Source organism: Parasteatoda tepidariorum, chromosome 9 (assembly GCF_982258835.1).
Source record: "Parasteatoda tepidariorum strain Cologne lab strain chromosome 9, Ptep-v5.0, whole genome shotgun sequence".
Taxonomy (NCBI): domain Eukaryota; kingdom Metazoa; phylum Arthropoda; class Arachnida; order Araneae; family Theridiidae; genus Parasteatoda; species Parasteatoda tepidariorum.
The window spans coordinates 60,967,136-60,985,996 of record NC_141763.1 but is presented as its reverse complement, the minus strand read 5'-3'; the positions used below and the strand labels follow the sequence as shown (position 1 = coordinate 60,985,996).

At 29.1% G+C, this 18,861-nt stretch overlaps 2 protein-coding genes across 3 annotated transcripts; one reads left to right on the top strand and one right to left on the bottom strand.

Annotated features, from left to right (window-relative positions):
• Positions 1 to 108: 108 nt before the first annotated feature.
• Positions 109 to 5,879, top strand: LOC107440149 (2-oxoglutarate and iron-dependent oxygenase JMJD4). Of its 2 annotated transcripts, none has more exons than XM_016052987.4 (2): positions 109 to 1,152; positions 4,137 to 5,879. In XM_016052987.4, exons 1-2 carry the CDS (start codon positions 500 to 502, stop codon positions 4,486 to 4,488), a joined length of 1,005 nt encoding a protein of 334 aa, XP_015908473.3. In that variant the 5' UTR covers positions 109 to 499; the 3' UTR covers positions 4,489 to 5,879. The 2 variants fall into 2 exon arrangements, with proteins under 2 accessions (XP_015908473.3, XP_087008094.1); XM_087151968.1 differs by lacking the exon at positions 109 to 1,152 and adding an exon at positions 3,535 to 3,657.
• Positions 5,880 to 10,390: 4,511 nt separating this feature from the next.
• RpL18 (ribosomal protein L18) lies at positions 10,391 to 17,613 on the bottom strand. Its single transcript, XM_016052989.4, has 7 exons — positions 17,569 to 17,613; positions 17,380 to 17,466; positions 16,991 to 17,098; positions 13,246 to 13,344; positions 13,040 to 13,163; positions 12,036 to 12,105; positions 10,391 to 10,516 (listed from the first exon to the last, which is right to left on the bottom strand). The coding sequence occupies exons 1-7, from the start codon at positions 17,569 to 17,571 to the stop codon at positions 10,441 to 10,443; spliced, it is 567 nt and encodes a 188-aa protein (XP_015908475.1). The 5' UTR covers positions 17,572 to 17,613; the 3' UTR covers positions 10,391 to 10,440.
• Positions 17,614 to 18,861: the final 1,248 nt, after the last annotated feature.

The window sequence follows — 18,861 nt, the reverse complement described above, 5'->3', positions numbered from 1 at the left end:
TTTGATATTTCTTTAATTGTTTAAAATAGACAATTCACACTGATATTTTTTTTTTTAATTTTCCTAACTCAAAGGGTTAAAGCGAAAACAAAAGGTAGTCATTTAATTTTGGGTACAAAAAGTAACTTTTTTTCTACGGACAGTTCCTATCTGTCACTGATTATATATACAGTAAATTGATTTATCTGATTGAACTGAGAAAACTGAATGAAATCGTTGAACCCATTCGAACTGTGCACTGAAGATTTCACCTGTCAATCATACAAAACCAAAATAAAGTATTTGTTTGCTTTGCATTAATTGTCATTCCGGCTGGTTTTAATCAGCTATCTTCGGCAGGGTGAAAAAATTTGTAGATTTTGTTTGGATTTGATTAACAAGGCAGTATTTGTAGCTTGACATCAAACTTTAAAGGTGAATAAAAATCACCATTTTGAGAATGGCTCGAACAAACGTCAAAGGTGTTTAAAATTTCCTTTCCCCCCTCTCTAATATCACCATGGTTCAGTTATCCAACATTATATTTAAGCAAGAATCTAAAAAAGAGTATGAAGACTTAAAAAGCTCTTTAATTTCACTTAAAGGTACTGGTCTTAAATTAGGTTTGTGCGAAAAGGAAATCAAGTCACTTATAGAATCGAGAATTAATAAACATTTCAATAACAAAAAACCAACATCTTGTTACAAATTTTTTTTAAATTTTAATTTTGCTTTGTTTTTATTAATAATAGTAACAATATCATCTATTGTTTTAAACGGCAGAGAGTTTGAACTGAATCGATGCATTATAGAAAATAATTATTTAGTTATGGAAGTTACTAGACCTATAACTAATTGTAACATATGTAGAGGCATTAACAGTTTTACAATTCTTGAAAATGTAACTAAAGATATTTTTGCCAAATATGCTTACTTGTCACATCCTTTATTAGCTAAAGGAGGCTGTAGAGATTGGACAGCTTTAGATGTATTTAACTATGATTTTTTCAAAAATTTATACTCCACTATTGAAGGTGCTCATAGAAGTGTTGAAGAAGAATGCCAATTTTTTCCATTTAGAACTACTTTTCTGAGTCTTAAAGAAGTGTTCAATATGAGCGAAGCAAGAGCAAAAATGAGTTCAAAAAATGAAAAAACTTGGTACATAGGATGGTAAGTTCAATAACTATTTTGAACTTTCACTAGAATTAGGGAACTCTGAAGGCAGATTTGCGTACTGGTCGCCAAGTTTTGGTGACTACCATAATTGGCTCAAACAAACAAACAAAATCACAGAAGAAAATTAACTTGAAAGGTATAACTTGTAGTAACCTTAGGCAAACAGAAATTTATTATTTTTTTATATATTTAATATTTTTTTGGTGCCTTGGCAATTGTAGTTGACATGAGCAGGTGGAGATACTAATAGGGAAATATTCCCACCTCTGGGCATAACTTTGCAGGGCCTTTTAAATATTCCCTTTTTTAAGGAACCAGTAGAAAAAAAAGATGGGGATATTCTTATATCATTACCTGTTGGTGTCAACTACTATTCCTGTATCCTAAAAGGTTTTTGTATTTGTAAAAATTTAAAAAAAATATGTGTATGTGTAGTGGTTCTCTTGGGAATAACTATGAGTTATACCTTTCAATTTATTCTTCTCATGCTTTATTTTCTTGCCTGGTTGTGCTTAAAATTTGTTGAATTTTTTTTTTCAAGTACCGGCATGTAAATCTTTCTAAAACAATAATTTTGTATCGCTTTTTAAAAAAATTTCACTCTTAAATCAGAATAATTTTTTGTCACATTTGCATTTCTATTATAAAGAACATTTAAATATAATACTTCTTTTATCATCATTAGTATGGGAAGTTTCCTGAAGTGGGGTTAAGTTGTACACCCAAAACGGTTTTGGTGGCAGTCCTTACGGTTTAATATAAAGAAAAATATTTATAAAAGTATAAAAACGTTTGGTGATCCTGATCGCACCAAAAGTGCGTCCTTTAATTCTTTTTAACAATTCAAATATAAATAACATACATAATGGAGAAACTTTCAATAAGAATATTTATCAAGTTTAATGTGATAGAAAACATTTCAAATTAACATTATTTCTGCCATGATTACAGGTTAGTTAGTACCATGTGTAACCTTTAAATTTAATTGCAGAGTAGTTTGATTTTTATTGTAACTAACACATTAAAAAAAGTCCTTTGAGATTGTTGTGAATTTCCTAACTTTAGTATCTGTAACAACTTCCATTCTTTTCAATAAAGAGGTGATTAATTTTCTAAATAACTAATTTGAAAGTAAACCTAACTTATGACCATGGATGTTATCAGAGGTTTACTTCTGATGTTGTTATTTTGAGGTTGATTAAAAATGGAGCTGAACATGTACTTAAAAATAAAGTGAAATTTTAGTTTTTGAATGACTCGCATAGGGAGCATTATACGAGCATTTTTTCCCCAGAAAAATGCTGTGAGGTTGTTGTAGTATTTAAAATTTATGTCATTTTATAAACTATAATAAATTCATTTTACTTTTATTTATTGGTGGTACTTCCTGTAAAAAAAAAAAAAATTTCGTGAAAAGTAGTCGTATTCAGTTTTATTCCTTTCTTTTTTCTTCACAGCCTTTAATTATTCAAAAGCTACTTTTTCTTTTGTCACAAATGATATTTAATATCAGGTTTTTACTGTACTCAGTGTTTTCATCACAGAAAAAAAAAATGAGTGAGAATTTCTCACCCTTTCTCAAAAACAGGGTAAGATTTCAAAAAGTTAAGTGAGATTTATAAAAACTAAAAAAGCACTAAAACTCTCGAAAAAAAAAATCATTTCTTTAATTATAATACATTTTTAACGTCTTCTATTTTTTAAAGTATTGAATATTTTTGGTGCATCATCATAGAAGATTTTGCCTTTACAAGGTATTTGTCCATCTTACATTAGCACATAAAAAATTTGAATATCTTACATGAAAAAACCTTACAGTATAAACACAAGGTTGCAGAGTAATGTGTTCTGAAAGGGGTTCTGTGGTTGTGTTCTGTTGTCCGAAAAGGTTCTGACCAATACTGGTAAATAGGGAAGCTAGATAACGGGGCAGATGTTGGAAATAATGAAAGATCCAGGAAGAAAAGTGAAACAGATTTTATTCTAATTAGCGTAATTCGAAGCTTTTTCCAAAATGTGAGAAATTCTCGAATTTTCAAATTGATTTATAGAATGCGCGAATTTCTCACGGTAATAATTTTTTAATGCGAGAAAAGAAAAAAATATGCGAGGTTCTTGCGCTGTAGTGAAAACACTGGTACTGATTTATTTTTTTAATATCTAATAAGAAGCAATTATACTAACTAGTCATTTTATCTTAAACTAAGATAAAAAAAATAAAAAAAACTAAGCATTAAATAGTTAAATACATTGTAGCAGAAGAGAAAGAAGACAAGTACCAATTTTGTCTTTAACAAATTATCTGAAAATGCTGATCACAAATTCATCCTATATGACAATCGTAAATGATCAAGTTTACAAATTTTCATTGAGATTTTATTGTAAATGCTTTTTGGAGGGATGAGAGAGAAGTGTTAGTTGACTGCTAAGCTAAGAACCTCCATAATCATAACCAGGTGGTCTAGCCACCATGAAAAAAGATTTGCTCCTCCAATCAGAGTAAGTTTAGAAGCTTTATATTTATTTTTTATAAAAGCTTTAGTCATGGCACACTCCCCCTTCAGTCAATGGGAAAATATGACTGGATATCAGTTATGGGCATTTCAAGGTGTTAAAAAGGCACATGGCTGTGAATAAAGTTATTATTACAGTGCTGTTTGAGCCTTGATGATTTACTTGTTGAATCAAGGCAAAAGCACTATATCTATAGTGCCGTGATTTGTTGAGGATTGAGATAGTGACCAATGTAGAGGGTTAAGAGAGTGATTCTCTTTGATTCCTGGCTAGAAAATGAAGAAACTTCGTGGAAAAGGGTGTAAACTCTTGACTAGAGTGACCAAAGTTTATACAGTAGTTGCTTATTAATTGTTATAACCGTTATTTATTTTATTATATTATAAATTGTTGTGACTATTTATAGATTTAGGCAGTTTATATTTGGTTGTTCTTCTATACTGAAGATTTACAATCTTTTTTAGGAGTAACTGCAATCCAGATGTCTCTGCTGTTCTTCGTCAACATTATTCTAAACCCTACTTTTTACCTGATGATTCCGAGCTAAGTGCAATTGATTGGATCTTCATGGGCTATAAAGGAACTGGCGCCAGCATGCATTTAGACTATGTTCGAAGACCATCGTGGCAAGCACAGATTCGAGGGAAAAAAACTTGGTATCTTCTTCCGCCTCCAGAATGTGAAGATGTCTGTTCACCTATGAATATAACTGTCAATCGAGGAGACATAATTCTTGTTGATACCAATCAATGGTACCACACAACAGTTATTGAAGGAGAAGAAATGAGTGTCACGCTAGGCTCAGAATATGATTAGTTTCCTGCACTGGTCTAAAAACTTCTGAAAATATGTGAATAACATTACCTTTTGATAAATTATAAGTATTCTCCTCTGATGTCACGATAAGTTCTCATTCAGAATACTCTTCAATTTTTAAGTTTTGTCTTCAGATCATCAAGAACGATCTCTTGATGCCATCTGTACCCATTAGTGTAGCAAAATGAAAGAGTGCCCAAAATTAACCAAATGAAATTTTAAAAGTTGTCTCAAAACAACTTTTTTCAAAACACATTAAAAGAATACATATTTTAAGGAGTTATTAAATTAGTTCTGAAATTTAATAGGTATGCCTTATATATTTAATGTATAAATTAATCAAGTTACACCTTAGGAAGCTTTTTCCAGCTTTGTGTGAAAATTTCATCATGATATGAAGTTAATTATACAGTACAGAACCCGTTATCCGGAAATCAGAAAACCGAAAAACCGGAACGAAATTCGATACATTTTCCCGCTATTTAAAAAAACAAAATTTTTCTTACTCATAAGATTTTAGGATTTTTCTTTCTTTTTTGAAAGATGTTTACCTTACCATCATTTTAGAAATAATCATTAGTGTATTAATTCATCGTTTTTAAGATTATTTCTAAATATTTTTCTAATTTTTGTTGGGTTTAACAATAAAAAAACCGCTTTTTGTAGCGAATCAGAAAAATCAGTTTTCCGGAATAGCGATGGTCCCGATCATTCCGGATAATCGGTTCCCTACTGTATTATTTTTTTAACTCAATACACCAGGTAAAGGTTTATTTCCGCAGCCTGAAATATTCTATTCTGGATTAGTATGAACCAAAAACTTGGTAACATAATTATCCTAGTACATAATGAAGTGCCTTAATATTTTACTATGTGCTGAAGTTAATAAAAAATTTTTAACATGAAATTTTTTAAATGTTCTACTGACAGTTGGTATTACATGAAAGAATAGAAAATTATTTTTAAAATATAAATTTAACACTTCAAAAAGTAAGTTCTGGTTGCATTTCATCTGTTTGGTCTGATGCAGATGACCATTTCAAGCTGTATTTTAAAGTCATACCTATATTGTATTTTTTTTTTTTTTTTTGCACTCTATGGTCTTGCACTAATTTTATTCCTGTCAATTTATGTTTACTGAGTTATGTCTATGTGAGACTGATTTTGACAATGTCAACTTTCATCTATCAAAAGGTACCCCAAGATTGAATGGAGTAAACATGTCTTATATCAGGGGTTTGATTGTGAGCCCAACTCAAAAATCCTGAAATTTTTTGAGTAAAATCATTAATGATGCATTTCAAAAAATTAATGTCTTTATAAATTTAAGTCATTGATATTTTCCGATTATGAAATTCTAAATAAATTATATGCAGCATAATTTAAATGAATATATGTATAAGTTTTCTTTTATCTCTAATCATATTTATTATTCTACCAGAAAAAATATTTACAAATGAAAAATATGCAAAGTAAGTACAGGGGTAGCTGCAAAGTTTTTTAAAATTTTAGGGTAATTTTAGGAACTTTTTTCAAAAAATTTTAGGTAAATTTTAGGGGTAATATATGATTTTGCTAGGATAAAAACAGATCACACGGTAGTTCATTACATAACAGAAGATTATTACAATTCATTCACACACATCATAAATAATTGCAAGCCATAAAATAAAGCTCTGAAATTTATTAAGTCAAGAATGAAATCTCTAAAGTGTAAAAATGAAATTTCAACTTTACACATTACCTATCAGAAATTAAGTGCATAATTCAGGAACAGGCAAAAGTGAGAATAAATCAAGAGAAAAACTAAATTAACACCAGCTTGGATTTTTATTTAATTTTTACCTTCTTAATCAAAACTTTATTATTACCCTTTACCTTACTTTATTAAGAAAAACTATTGTGTGATATTATTAGATTTCAAATCAGCAATTTATATTAGAAGTTAGAGAAAAACAAATTAATCATGATCATTTTTCTAATATATTCTTGATATGATTTGTGAGATTCTTTTACTGCCCTCACTAGTGTTGTGGTGATCTTCAACACTCCTCCATAATTTCGAATGGTATCTTTGATTAGTCTAAGAGACATAATAGTATTCTCATGGTGACTCACATTAAGCATTGCTTTATTTATCGAAAAACCTCTCAGGATCAGAATTCCCATGTGGCAAAATTAAAACAGTTTTAATGAATGTAGTTAAATTCTTACATTTTAGATTGCTTTTTTATTTATATTTAGCCTATAACTCTAATTTTTTAGGAACACTAACAAAATTTTATCAGATTTTTAGGGTTTGCACATAGTTTTAGGAATTTTAGGGGGAATGCGACCCCTGAAAGTATAAATGCTAGTTCCAATATTTCTAAATAAAATATACAAGAATTTGTATACATAAATATCGTCAATGATTTCTTGAAACTTTTGGACATTGGACTGCGATTGGCAATAAATCTGGATTTTTTCCGGAGCACAATCACCTGTTATATACTAGTGAATTGATATTTAATAATTGTAGTTAAGCCACAGTACTCCCCCACCAGAATTTTATCTGGGATGGAATTGGATTAAACATATACCAATAGTTGCTGTATTTGCGAAAGATTGGGAGAGCTGTATTAAGTCCACTGGATATAGAGCGCTTGTGGCGAGAGATGCATTAAGTTTCACCGAGTTTAAGATTGTTTGTCATGTGAGAGCTGTATTAAGTTCATGGTTGTGTATGTGTGGTTTCTCCTGTATTTCTATTAGCAGTCAAGTGTGTGCAGGATCCCAATATAGAGAAGGGAGATTCAGACTATGTCTATCTTCATCAATCATAAGTTACCCGAAGATTAATTAGAGGCATGTCTTGTATAATAGTAAATTAAATCGAAATTGTTAAATATAGGCAACAGAATAATGCTCACAGTACTTTTCTATGTGTATTGTCTACAGATCATTCTTTCCTGTATAGGATTGAAAACCTACATTCACAATGCAGCTGTTGACAAGGTTCCAGCCATAGCTATAGTGGAGTTCAATGTGATAGGGAAAATGCATCTGATCTATTTGTGCTTCAAACAGAGAAAAAATATTTATAGATAGCCTTGTCTTTTGCTAAATTCTTATTTAAAATTCAAAGCGTAATACACCCGTAGAAGTTTTAAGGAGCGCTTCCTATGCGTGGAACAAGCTTTTAGAGTTAAAAATACCTCATGATTTAAGTAAAAGGCATATTTATTAGTTTTCAGAAAGATTTTCAGTTGAATTCTGAACTTCATTGATAAAATTTACTAAATTCATGTGCTCTTTTTGTGATAAAAAAAAGAGCACATATTCCCTGGGTGGCACTCTTCTGCCTGCTAGACAGATTTCAGTAGCATAAACAAAACAAAAAATTTTCTTAAATTTGGCTATTCTGCTTTAAAATCTACGTAAACGTTTTTAGAAGGGTGGCCAACCCCATCTGCCCTTTGATCCTTATAAATGTGCCCTCGATGAGAAAATAAGCTTCAGGAAAAAGTTTTCTTAATGACCTGTTTTAATGAAAAGCCCATTTCTAATTTATTTACTTACTGATAACTAATTAATTTCATTCCTTCATTTTTGTAAGATTTATCTTATGTTATCTAGTATTTAGTTAAAATTCACACATTCAACTCCAGAGATACTTATATCTTTTATTTGGGTATTTTGATGAATTTTTAGTCATTTTAAATTTCACCATTATTTTTGTAAATAATTACCTTTTATTTAAAATGCACCTTTAAATGTTATTTTCTCCAAATTTTCAGTTTAAAATACATAAAAAAAAAAAATTTAAATTTTTCTGTTTTGTGAAATATAAAATAGTATAGCAATTTAAAAATTGGAGATCAAATTCAGTCATTACATATTTTAATAATTTAATTAAACAAGTGCAGAAGTAACAAGTGCCCTTTCCTGTGAAGATGCACCCTGCAATTCCTTAAAACTCTGCTACTTTATTTTATGTATCAAAATATTTAGGTCTTTTGCACAATTTTACGAGAAAAAATAACTTGTAGTTCGACCAGCCTCTGGTTATTCCAACAACTTAATAATAACTGGTTCTTAACAAATAAATATTAGAACCTAATCTTTCTAAAGACATTTTAAATTATTATTCATTTAATCAATCTATAAAATGTTATAAAAAAGATTGTTGTTTGAGTAGAGAATCTTAACAGGTACAAGATGAGAATGTCAACAATGTCACCATTCAACAAGATTTAGAAAGAGAGGTAAAAAAATATCCTGACAAATATGTCAAACTACCCTTAATAACTAAATTTTTCAGAAAAATAAAAATCTATGCATATTTTCTAACATAATCTCTTAATTAATCATTTAATGAGGAAACATTTACTTTATTCAATTATGACACAATATAAAAGTTGAATCAAAATTGGTACTAATAGAAAATGTTAATTAACTTTGTTGGTACAAATAACGTACCATATTGCGAGATTGTCATAGTATCTTTTTTAAACTACAGTTGCCTGGTAACATTGGTATTTTGCCTTCACAGTTAAATAAAGTATCCATGTAAAAAATTTTGCAGGTAAAATAAAATAAGCAGCAGACAACATAATCATAATTTATGTAACGTAGAAGATTTAGTTCTAACAACACCTAGATAAAAGGCCTCTGCACTGATTGCCATAAACGAGAAATTGCATCTTTTAAGAGTCCAATCATAGTAAAATCTTCTTTATAGCACTGTTTAGTGGCCCAAATATAGTGACAGATTTTGTAATCTGTTCCACTGTGCAGTTTATCAAGTCAGACTACTAAACTGATTTGTACAAAAGCCTTCCATCTTCGAGGTGTTCATGTTATTACCGTAGAGAAAAGAACTACTTATTTAGCCTTAAAATCAGCGACCCCATCACAATGCTTTACAACAAAGTAAACAAATACAGTGGAATGTCTTTAATGCAATTTCATTTGTTAGTAAAAATGAACAAGTTGCTCAAGCCTGACATGAAAAGTTAAATATGGATTTCGCAGTGAAGGATTGGGGGGGGGGGCAAAATTTTTAATGTGAAAATTACTCAACACCAAGCGAACAACAATCGGCTATAATAATGGTGTCCGGTATGGTGAATAGTAAATGTTCTTCACTTTCATCTTTGTTTAAAACCATTTTAATTAATCTACCTCTGTTAGTGTGCATGTATATATTTTTCTGAAATAAATGTTGTATTGTAATAAAATCATTCTGTACTCAGAAAAATCATGAGCCTGCCGTTACTTTTGGATTATGTGTGCAGATACTTAATTTTCTTTGTCTTACTATATTTGCCTCTATTCTCAACTCAGATAAATATATAAATTATTTAAATAAGTAATAAACTGATAGTCATAAATAAGTTAACTTGAAATGAAATTTTAAATTGCAAAATAATCTAGTTCTTAATGGAAATTTATAATTAAAGAAATTTAAAATTTCCTGATAAAATCTCAAGTACTTTGCTGCCTAAATACTGATAAATGGGTCTTTGTACTGAATTCAATACAATTGTATGCAAAGAACATCACCAAACTTGACCTCCTAAAAATGGTTCAGAAAAAGTTAAAAATATGGTCCTCAAAGGGAATTTCTATCCACATAGGCATTGCTGCAACCATTACCATCAGACTAAAAGCTTTTCTTCACTTGTTTAAATTTTAAAACTATACATTTGAGAAAAAAAAGTATGTCGATTAAAACACCACAGCACAATTGCATTTCACACCTTAGAAAAAAGTATATATCATTTTTCATCATCAAACTTTCAAAAATTGTATATCAAAATCATGAGTAACTAATTTACTTTTTATAAATTTATTAAAATACAAAACCTTAGTAAATGTAGGTGTATGAAAAAATGAATCGGAAATGAAAAAGAAATAATAGATGTGAACATTTTATTCCATAAGATTATCAACCTTACAGCCAATATTTTAAACTTTAAATCCACGACTCTTCCTTCTGCCACGAGCTCTCTCAAACTTTCGTCCCTTTGATCTAACGTATGGTCTGCAAAAAAAAGTTTTTTTAAATATTTGAGCACAACCAATTTCAATAAAACAAAGAAATAGCACCATAAATATTTGTCTAAATCATTGTTAATTATATTAAACTTGACCTTTATTTCACTACATGAAGAAAAACTAATCTTTCATTCAGTCTGGAAAATTTACAACATTTATATGATTATCAATTTTTATTATGTCAGAATATGCCAGAACAAAAAATATTTTTCTTTGGATCTTTGGCTGATAAAAATGAAGATTAAATAAAAGTCTCTACTTATTAACTAATGCTAGGTATACTATAGCACTAACCTAATGAGGTTGCAGTGGAACAAAGTCCAGGGTGGTAAATCTCCAGGCAAAACTAGTAAACTCCTAATTATCTAATAGACTATATATAACTATCTTGTATCATCTTTAAATTAAAACATAAAATAACTGGAAATAGAATTGAAGTCCATTTATTATAAAAAATTAAGTAAGAATTTGGAATCGATACCAAGGGCCAAACCAAGTGGAAATAGGTGCCTCTTCACAATTCAAATTCTAAAAAATGTCCTCTGCACAAAATTCAAATTTGTAAAAACGGCCTCTTCACGAAACTTCAGTTCATACTAAAAATTATTAAACGGCGGACTCTTGGGGGGGTGGGGGTACGTCAGCGTCGCCCTAGAGCATGCCTAAACCCAAATTCGAAATTCTTGTGTCACAATAGCGCATTATCAGAGTTTGGAAAAACTTGTGGAAAAAAAATTATCAAGACGTGGCAAGGCAGACACGAAGGAATTGAACATGTTAAAGTGGAGTAACATAAAATCAATAATAACATCGCATCAGCGTAAAAATATACGAATTTGATACAACCACGTAAAAAGGGTTGACTGCGGAAAAAACTATCGCTAAACATCACGCCATTAATATAGATTAAATCGTAATGAGTCGATCAAGTCAGAAAGTGATAACTGAAAATCGAAATTCGCATGTTTTAATATCATATTAGAAATATCTGAATTTGAAAAATCATGCCCCAAGAAGCAAAAAAATGATTAACTTCAGAGAAAACTATTAAATTATTGATATAAATTTCAAAGCAAAATTCGAATGTCGGAATAACATCATATTGAAAATGGAAAAACCATGTTGAAGGAGCATGATAAATAACTGCCGATAAACTATGAGCAAACAATGCTAAATTATGATGGCTAAGCAAAAAAAATTGAAACGCTATACCATTATAACGATTTCATCAATTTAAACAATACACATCTTTATAATTTTTGCTTGAAAAACAAAACTAATCTTTGTCTTTTTAGCCTTAGAGGATTATCTTTGATTCAACAAGTACAAATATCCCATCAGAAAACAACTATTCTCCTTACACATTTTAAAAAGCACAACTATTTTTTATAAGATTAATTTTCATGTACTAACAGGGTGGTCACTCAGTACTTGCTATTAAAATCAAGAAGCCCCACAAGCCCAGATTTTGTCCCATTAAGGAATTCTTAGTAATTTGTACTTACTTAGTATGACTGTGTGGAACACCAGGAGCTTTTCCAAAATGTCTGCAAGCTTCTCTAGCCTTTCGGCATCCTGAAAAGAATAAATTTCATTACAGCCACAGAATGAAGAAAAATACATTATACAAATAAAACAAAAATATTAAAAAGCAACTTTTTATGTAAACACTTCGTATGTGGAAAGAATTTACCCACTATATTAAAAGATTTAGTACTAACCTAAGATAAAAGCTATTTGGGGACATTTTTAAAATGTTACACCAGGGTTTGAATGCTCTTTTCTTGCGAAAATTGAATTATGTATGCATGACACTGAATCCAGGTAATGCTGTTTTTTTTTAACTTACACACTTATTATAAAACACTTAATATTTCTAACAAAAATGGCTTAAATTACAGTTAAATCATAGTTTTTTTTCCACTCACACCTAACATTCTACAGAACTTTACAAAAACAGAGGCAACTTGTCAATTAGATATGCAAAAGATCACTTCAAGTTCGTTTAACACATTCTGATATTCTTTGATTAACAATGCAATAATATAATTTAATTATCAACATTAATTCTTATAGATTTTTTTTCTGGGTTTAGATTAAGAAATTATACTTCAAGAAGTCTTTTTTTTTTTTTTTTACCCTTAAAAATAGCTAAATTATAAATTACTCAAATTTAAAAAAAAAATTTGAGCAACAGAATTAGCATTTGTTAAATAACAAATTTTCTGACTCTTTCTGGCTTTTCATTATAGACATGCTTGTTTTGTTTTTTTAACTTATAAACTTTTGTTCTGCATCTTCGTACTGCAAAGCGCAAAAATAAAATCCAGCTTTGTTATCTTTTCTTAGCTTGAATTAAGATATATGCTGTGTTTTCTTAGTTAAAAGCAGTATTTTTAACTTTTCTTCTTTGATTTCTTAAGAAATTTCAAAATATTAAAAATAGAATCGACATTTAAGACTTCACAACATATCTAAGTGAGAAAACCTTGCATCTTAATCACTATACCTTGAATCAAAAGAGTCTTCTTTCCTCTAGGACTCCTCATAGCTAGTTGATCAAAAGTGATTATTTCACCTCCAGCTTTCAAAATACGAGCTCTTGCTCGTTCGGTCACTCGTAGAGCACACAACTGAAAAAAATATATACATATTTACTAAACAGAAGAGAACATTTAAAAAATATACAATAAGGAAATTAAGAGTTTAACTTACTGTAAGTTTTGGGACTTCATAAAGCCTTAAGTCATCTGTAACAGTGCCTACAACAACAATTGTCTTATTTTCATTACCTGGTTTCTTCACTACTCTGGCCTAAAAATTTAAAAGTAAACTTTAATAAGCAAATCAACTTTTATGAATACCTTTTCAATACCAAATATATTTTATATAAATGCTAGATATTATTAAGATAATGTAACTACGACAATTTTAAGTAATTTCATCATTTCAGCAGAGGGGTGGGTGGCCTTATAGAAATAAGGACCAGCTCAACTTTCTTAAAACCAGGGGTTTGTCTAGATTTTTCTGAGAAGTACCTATTTTGTGAAAATTTAGACATAATTTGTGAAAATTAAAAATTTTATTAAAAAATCAGCACAAAAATATGATAAAAATATGGATTTATCGTTTCTTACGGGATACAAAAATAAAATTTTAAGAAAAAGTATTTTGTGAAGCTACCGTTTTTCCTAAAGTTGAATTTGTGAAGGTACCGCTAAACGGTAGTAAATTTGGCTTGGACGGACCCCTGAAAACAAACAATGATATAGCATCTTTTAATTATCTATTATCTTTAAATATCCCCTTAGGTTAAACTCACAGCGGTCGGCAATTTAAAAAAAAATTATAATAAATGAGATATAAAATTTCTTGGATTTTTCCAATTTGCAAGGAAAAATTTGAAATTCCCTGTTAATTAATATGTTTAGGCTTTTCCTGTGGAGGGACAACACTGCATTGTAGTGTGGCACATAATATAGTCACGCTGCCTCATTCAATTTTTAAGTTAGGGCATTCACTAATGACATGTCGTGCCAAACATGTTAATATTTTCAACATTTATGAAGACAAATGAAAACAATCTTTGCAAAAACTTACATTTAAATTCAATCTATTTTTATCAAATTATATTGAAGTATTTTTTGATTTTAAAAAATAATGAAATCAGTGTGGAAATTTGAGTAATTCTAAAATAATTTCTAGCACTCTTTCAAAACTGAAAGAAACCTATTATTCTCAACTTTTCCTAAATTTTTATTCTAAATTTTCTTACAAGTTAACATTTCAAAACAGCTAAAATTATAAAATTTTAAAAAAATATGCTAATTCTACATTTTAAATATACCTATATTTAAATATATTTACAATAAATATATTACAAATATGCGTTTAATAAGATATACTAAATAAGAAAATAACCAATTAAATCAGTTGACAGTTGACTTACACTGAAAAATGTGTAAGTTACATATTGAAAGCAAGATAATATATGTAAATTTAATACAGTATATTTAATTTAACTCTCAAAATAGTAGCCACAATGTTAACTTGTACTTTGCATGGTCTATCTTTCCAATAACAGACTCATAAGAGACTATGGAGTGATAATGGAATATACAACGCTTCAGTCAACATCAGTTTTAAAACTGGAGACATCATTAATATATGATGCAGTGGCATTAACTAAACTACACAAGTAGCCTCAGAACCACAAGTGACACTATTAGTAAATAATAATTCACTTATAACATCACATTCACATCAAATACTATAAATACTATTTAATGCAAGTGAAACAAAATTCATTATCAATTCTTATAGTACACAATTTCAGGACACTTATCGGACTACAGGACCCTATTATAGTAGAAAAATTTCTATAATTTATGTTACAAAAAAGCACTAACACTAATAAATATAACTCTTCTAAAATGTTGACCATTCACGGCTCATAAGATATTAAATTATTAACTTGTCGCATAGTTCACTTTAAACAATCTAATTTAATGAGAAATTTCTTTAACATATGTTTATCCGACACTGCATAGGATAAAAATTAAGGCTTATTACTATTTCTGAAAGTTGAAGTAATGTCTCCCATGAGAGAAAAATTTTCATTTTTATTAAAAAGATCTTTTAATAAAAAACAATCTTACAAACATTATGTATAAATATATACAAAAGTTAGGGTCATAAGCTTAAAGAATGCATAAATAATTCTGGTAAGAGACGTGATATGAATGTTAGGCATATAATGGTTGATTAAATGTAGGGTTTAATAGGCATAAAACAGATTCGATCTATTTATGTTTACAATTATGTTTTATACATTCACTTAAACAAATAAAAAATGAAACACTTTAAAAAAAGGGTGCATTGACAAATCTTTCAACAAAAGATAATCACCTTTTAAGCACTCAATAAATATTTTCATACATTATATACATTAACAAAATCCAAAAATTTTTTCACAGACTTGACATGATCATGATAAAAGAACTAATTTCTTACAAAAAAAACTCTTTTCTTGATTATACCAGCCATTATAAAATGATCAAGAGATTTTTTGGTTCAATATCAGAGGTGGAAAATTAAGCCTGAAATTTAAAATATTTGCAAAATGCAGCAGAGTGACACATGCGAGTGCAATAAATAATCTCACCAAACCTAGCTCAGTAGACGCACCTGCAGAAGCCAAAATATTTTATTCAACATGTAAAATGATTGGCCCTTTTACGCTATGGAACGAATGGAAGCCAAAATGGATTTTGATCGCATAGGATTGTTAAAACGTTGAATAAAACAATAAATTTATATTTATTCATAAATTAAATAAAATATTATGTAAATAAATGTTAATTTCTGGCAATCTTTTATATAAAATAGTATAAATTTAAGAATTGTTTAAGTTTACTTAATGCACAGCACATTAAAAGTGAAACATAACTACGTTATGTTATTTAAAATATGTTAATTGAAATTATTACAAATTTCAGTGATTTTGTTTTCATTTTTTTTGTCCAAAATGAATACTCTGTGTTCAGCAGTATAGGCTTAATACCAAATATTCGTACATTGCATCTCTAATTTAGTAGCAGTAATAGTTGAACAGAATCTTGTATCTATTAACAATTTAAAAACATCTTGAAGAGGTTTTTAGCAATTTATACAATAAAAGGACCCTATTTGCACTAGTTCACAATAGCAGGACCCCGGTTGAAGGAAAGTGACTTAAAGCTTATTTCATATTCACAAATTATGAATAGTTTTTTCACAATTTTACAAAAACAAACCTAATACAAAATGTCTGAACAGACCCCTGATAATTTATATAATAATAAATCATAAATTAAGCATTCTTATTAAACAAATGTAATAAACTAAAAGATTCTGAACATTACAAATATCTAGTTAAAACATTTGTCAACTTAAAGATCTGGTTGTACCTTGTATGGTCTATCTCTCCAATAACAGCCTCAAAAGAGACTATGGAGTGATAATGGAATATACAACGCTTCAGTCAACATCAGTTTTAAAACTGGAGACATCATTAATATATGATGCAGTGGCATTAACTAAACTACACAAGTAGCCTCAGAACCACATATGACACTAATAGCAGACAAAAATCCACTTATAGTGTCACATTAACATCATTTATTTAAAACTATGAAGAAAAAAAAACTTATCTACAAACATACACTCAAATTTTCCAGCAACATAAAATCTTAATAAATTTTAAGGAGCCAACTAGTTACACAAAATATCACAAAAGCTTTTGACTACAATAAAATTAGTTCAAGACAATGATCAAATGGGCGTAAAAATGCAACTGCATACATTTTATCAAACAGACTTTATCTATAATGAAACAAACACTAACTATAGATCTCAAATATCAATTAACTGGCATTAGAATAAATTTTAGTACTACGAACTGAACAAAATCAAAACTTACCAAACGTGCTAGTGACAAAGGAGGGCGATTAATTCTGCTCATAAAGAGACGTTTCATTACAATCTTATTAAACTTCTCTCCAGTTCTTCTTGCTAAGAATCGATACAACTAGAAAATGAAAACAACTGTTACCAACAGAACGTAATTTAGAACATGAATCCAACAACATTTTAGCCAAACACACGTTATTATGTCAAGCATGCTTAGATTAAAAATAAATAATGCGATTTAAAAATTTCGTTACAACACATGTAGGGCTAAAAGAGTTCATAAGATTAGTATTTACCAGCAGTTAAGGGGGATATATTAAAATCATAAGTTTTAAAACAGTGTACATTAATGGCGACTTAAATAAATGATAAATACACATTCTTGTTAAAATTACTTACTTTAACTAAAAGCCGGAGATAAATATCCTCACTCTTTGGTGCCCTTCGCACAACTTTACGATCATTTTTATGGTTAATGTCGATCCCCTAAAAATAGAATTAGACATAAGTACATTCATGCAATCTTGTCAATATTATAAAAAAAAAATTTTACTTGATAATAAATTAATAAAGATTAGTAAAGATTACCATTTTAATACGCGGACCCTTTCCGAGGAATCCTGTTTAATATTTTGGTTAACACTGAATTAAGTTGAACCGAGTTGAGTTGTATAACAGTAAGAAAATGTGAGCACTAAACACAGATAGTTTAAAAAACTAACTTTAACTTTAATTCTCAGTTTTATTCGGAATATTTTTTATTGATAACCATGCAGAACCGTACAGAGCTAGAAAAGATAGGGAGTATGAAAATTTGGCTCCCCCTAGAAAAGTTGTAAACACATTTTGGAGACGTCAAATAACTGCATTAAATACTTTTTATTTAATTTTTAAAAAAATCTTTGTTTTGAAATAAAACTTAAGCAAAATCTAATATGTTTTTATTAGTTATTAAAATAAAAATGTTTGTTAAAATCTATTGAAACCACCTACAAACATCTTATCGATAACTATGGTAGATGATGTGTGGATAAGACCACATATGTATAAGATAAAAAAGCTGTAGCTTGGTGCACAGAGATGGCAAGGGCTCCCAGATCCCACTTCTTTTTTTTAAATTCGTTTTGGAGCTGGGGCCCTCTGAAGCCCAAAATACATTTTTTTTCTCTTTACATTGACGGATGCTTTTCAAAATCTATTCGAGGTGTTTGAAAATATTAAATAATTCCTACAGTTCACTTTTTTTTTACCCAAAAGAGCAATCAAACGCTCTTTCCACTGATGAAAATGTACCCGCTTTCATAGCTTCCACCCACAGAGTTGTCAAATAGTTGCCTCACTTTACAATGTGGTAAAATGTTTTTAACTTCTTGAAATTGCCTTGTGCTCTTTTGTCCTTACTTTGAAAATATCAGATATCCACAGAAACACCTTTTGGTCTGATTTTTGGCTATAAGTTGCTTGGAACAAAAAATTTCTAGGGTTGTAAATAGGGGGAGGGTCTTGTTTCACTTTTTTACAAAATTTGGATATTTTTTATAATTTATTATAAAAACCTTTTTTTTTCTTCTTGAAATTATCCTAAATGTTTCATCTCGCCTGATTATTTAATTAATTTTATCATTGTAATTGATTTTATTTTGTAATTTTTCAGATTAATTTTTTAATAAAACATCAAATCTGATAGTTATTTGCTGATGAAAAGTGAGAAATCTGTAGCAACATTTTTAAAATGAACATTAAGGTTGATTCAGTAATTTGAACTATATGAAGAGAAAAATATCTTATTTATTTAGTTAGTTAGTTTTTCTTTTCTTTTTTAAATTTTGGGTTTTTTTTCTTCTTTTCTCTGCTTATTTATTTAAATGATAGACCATTGTT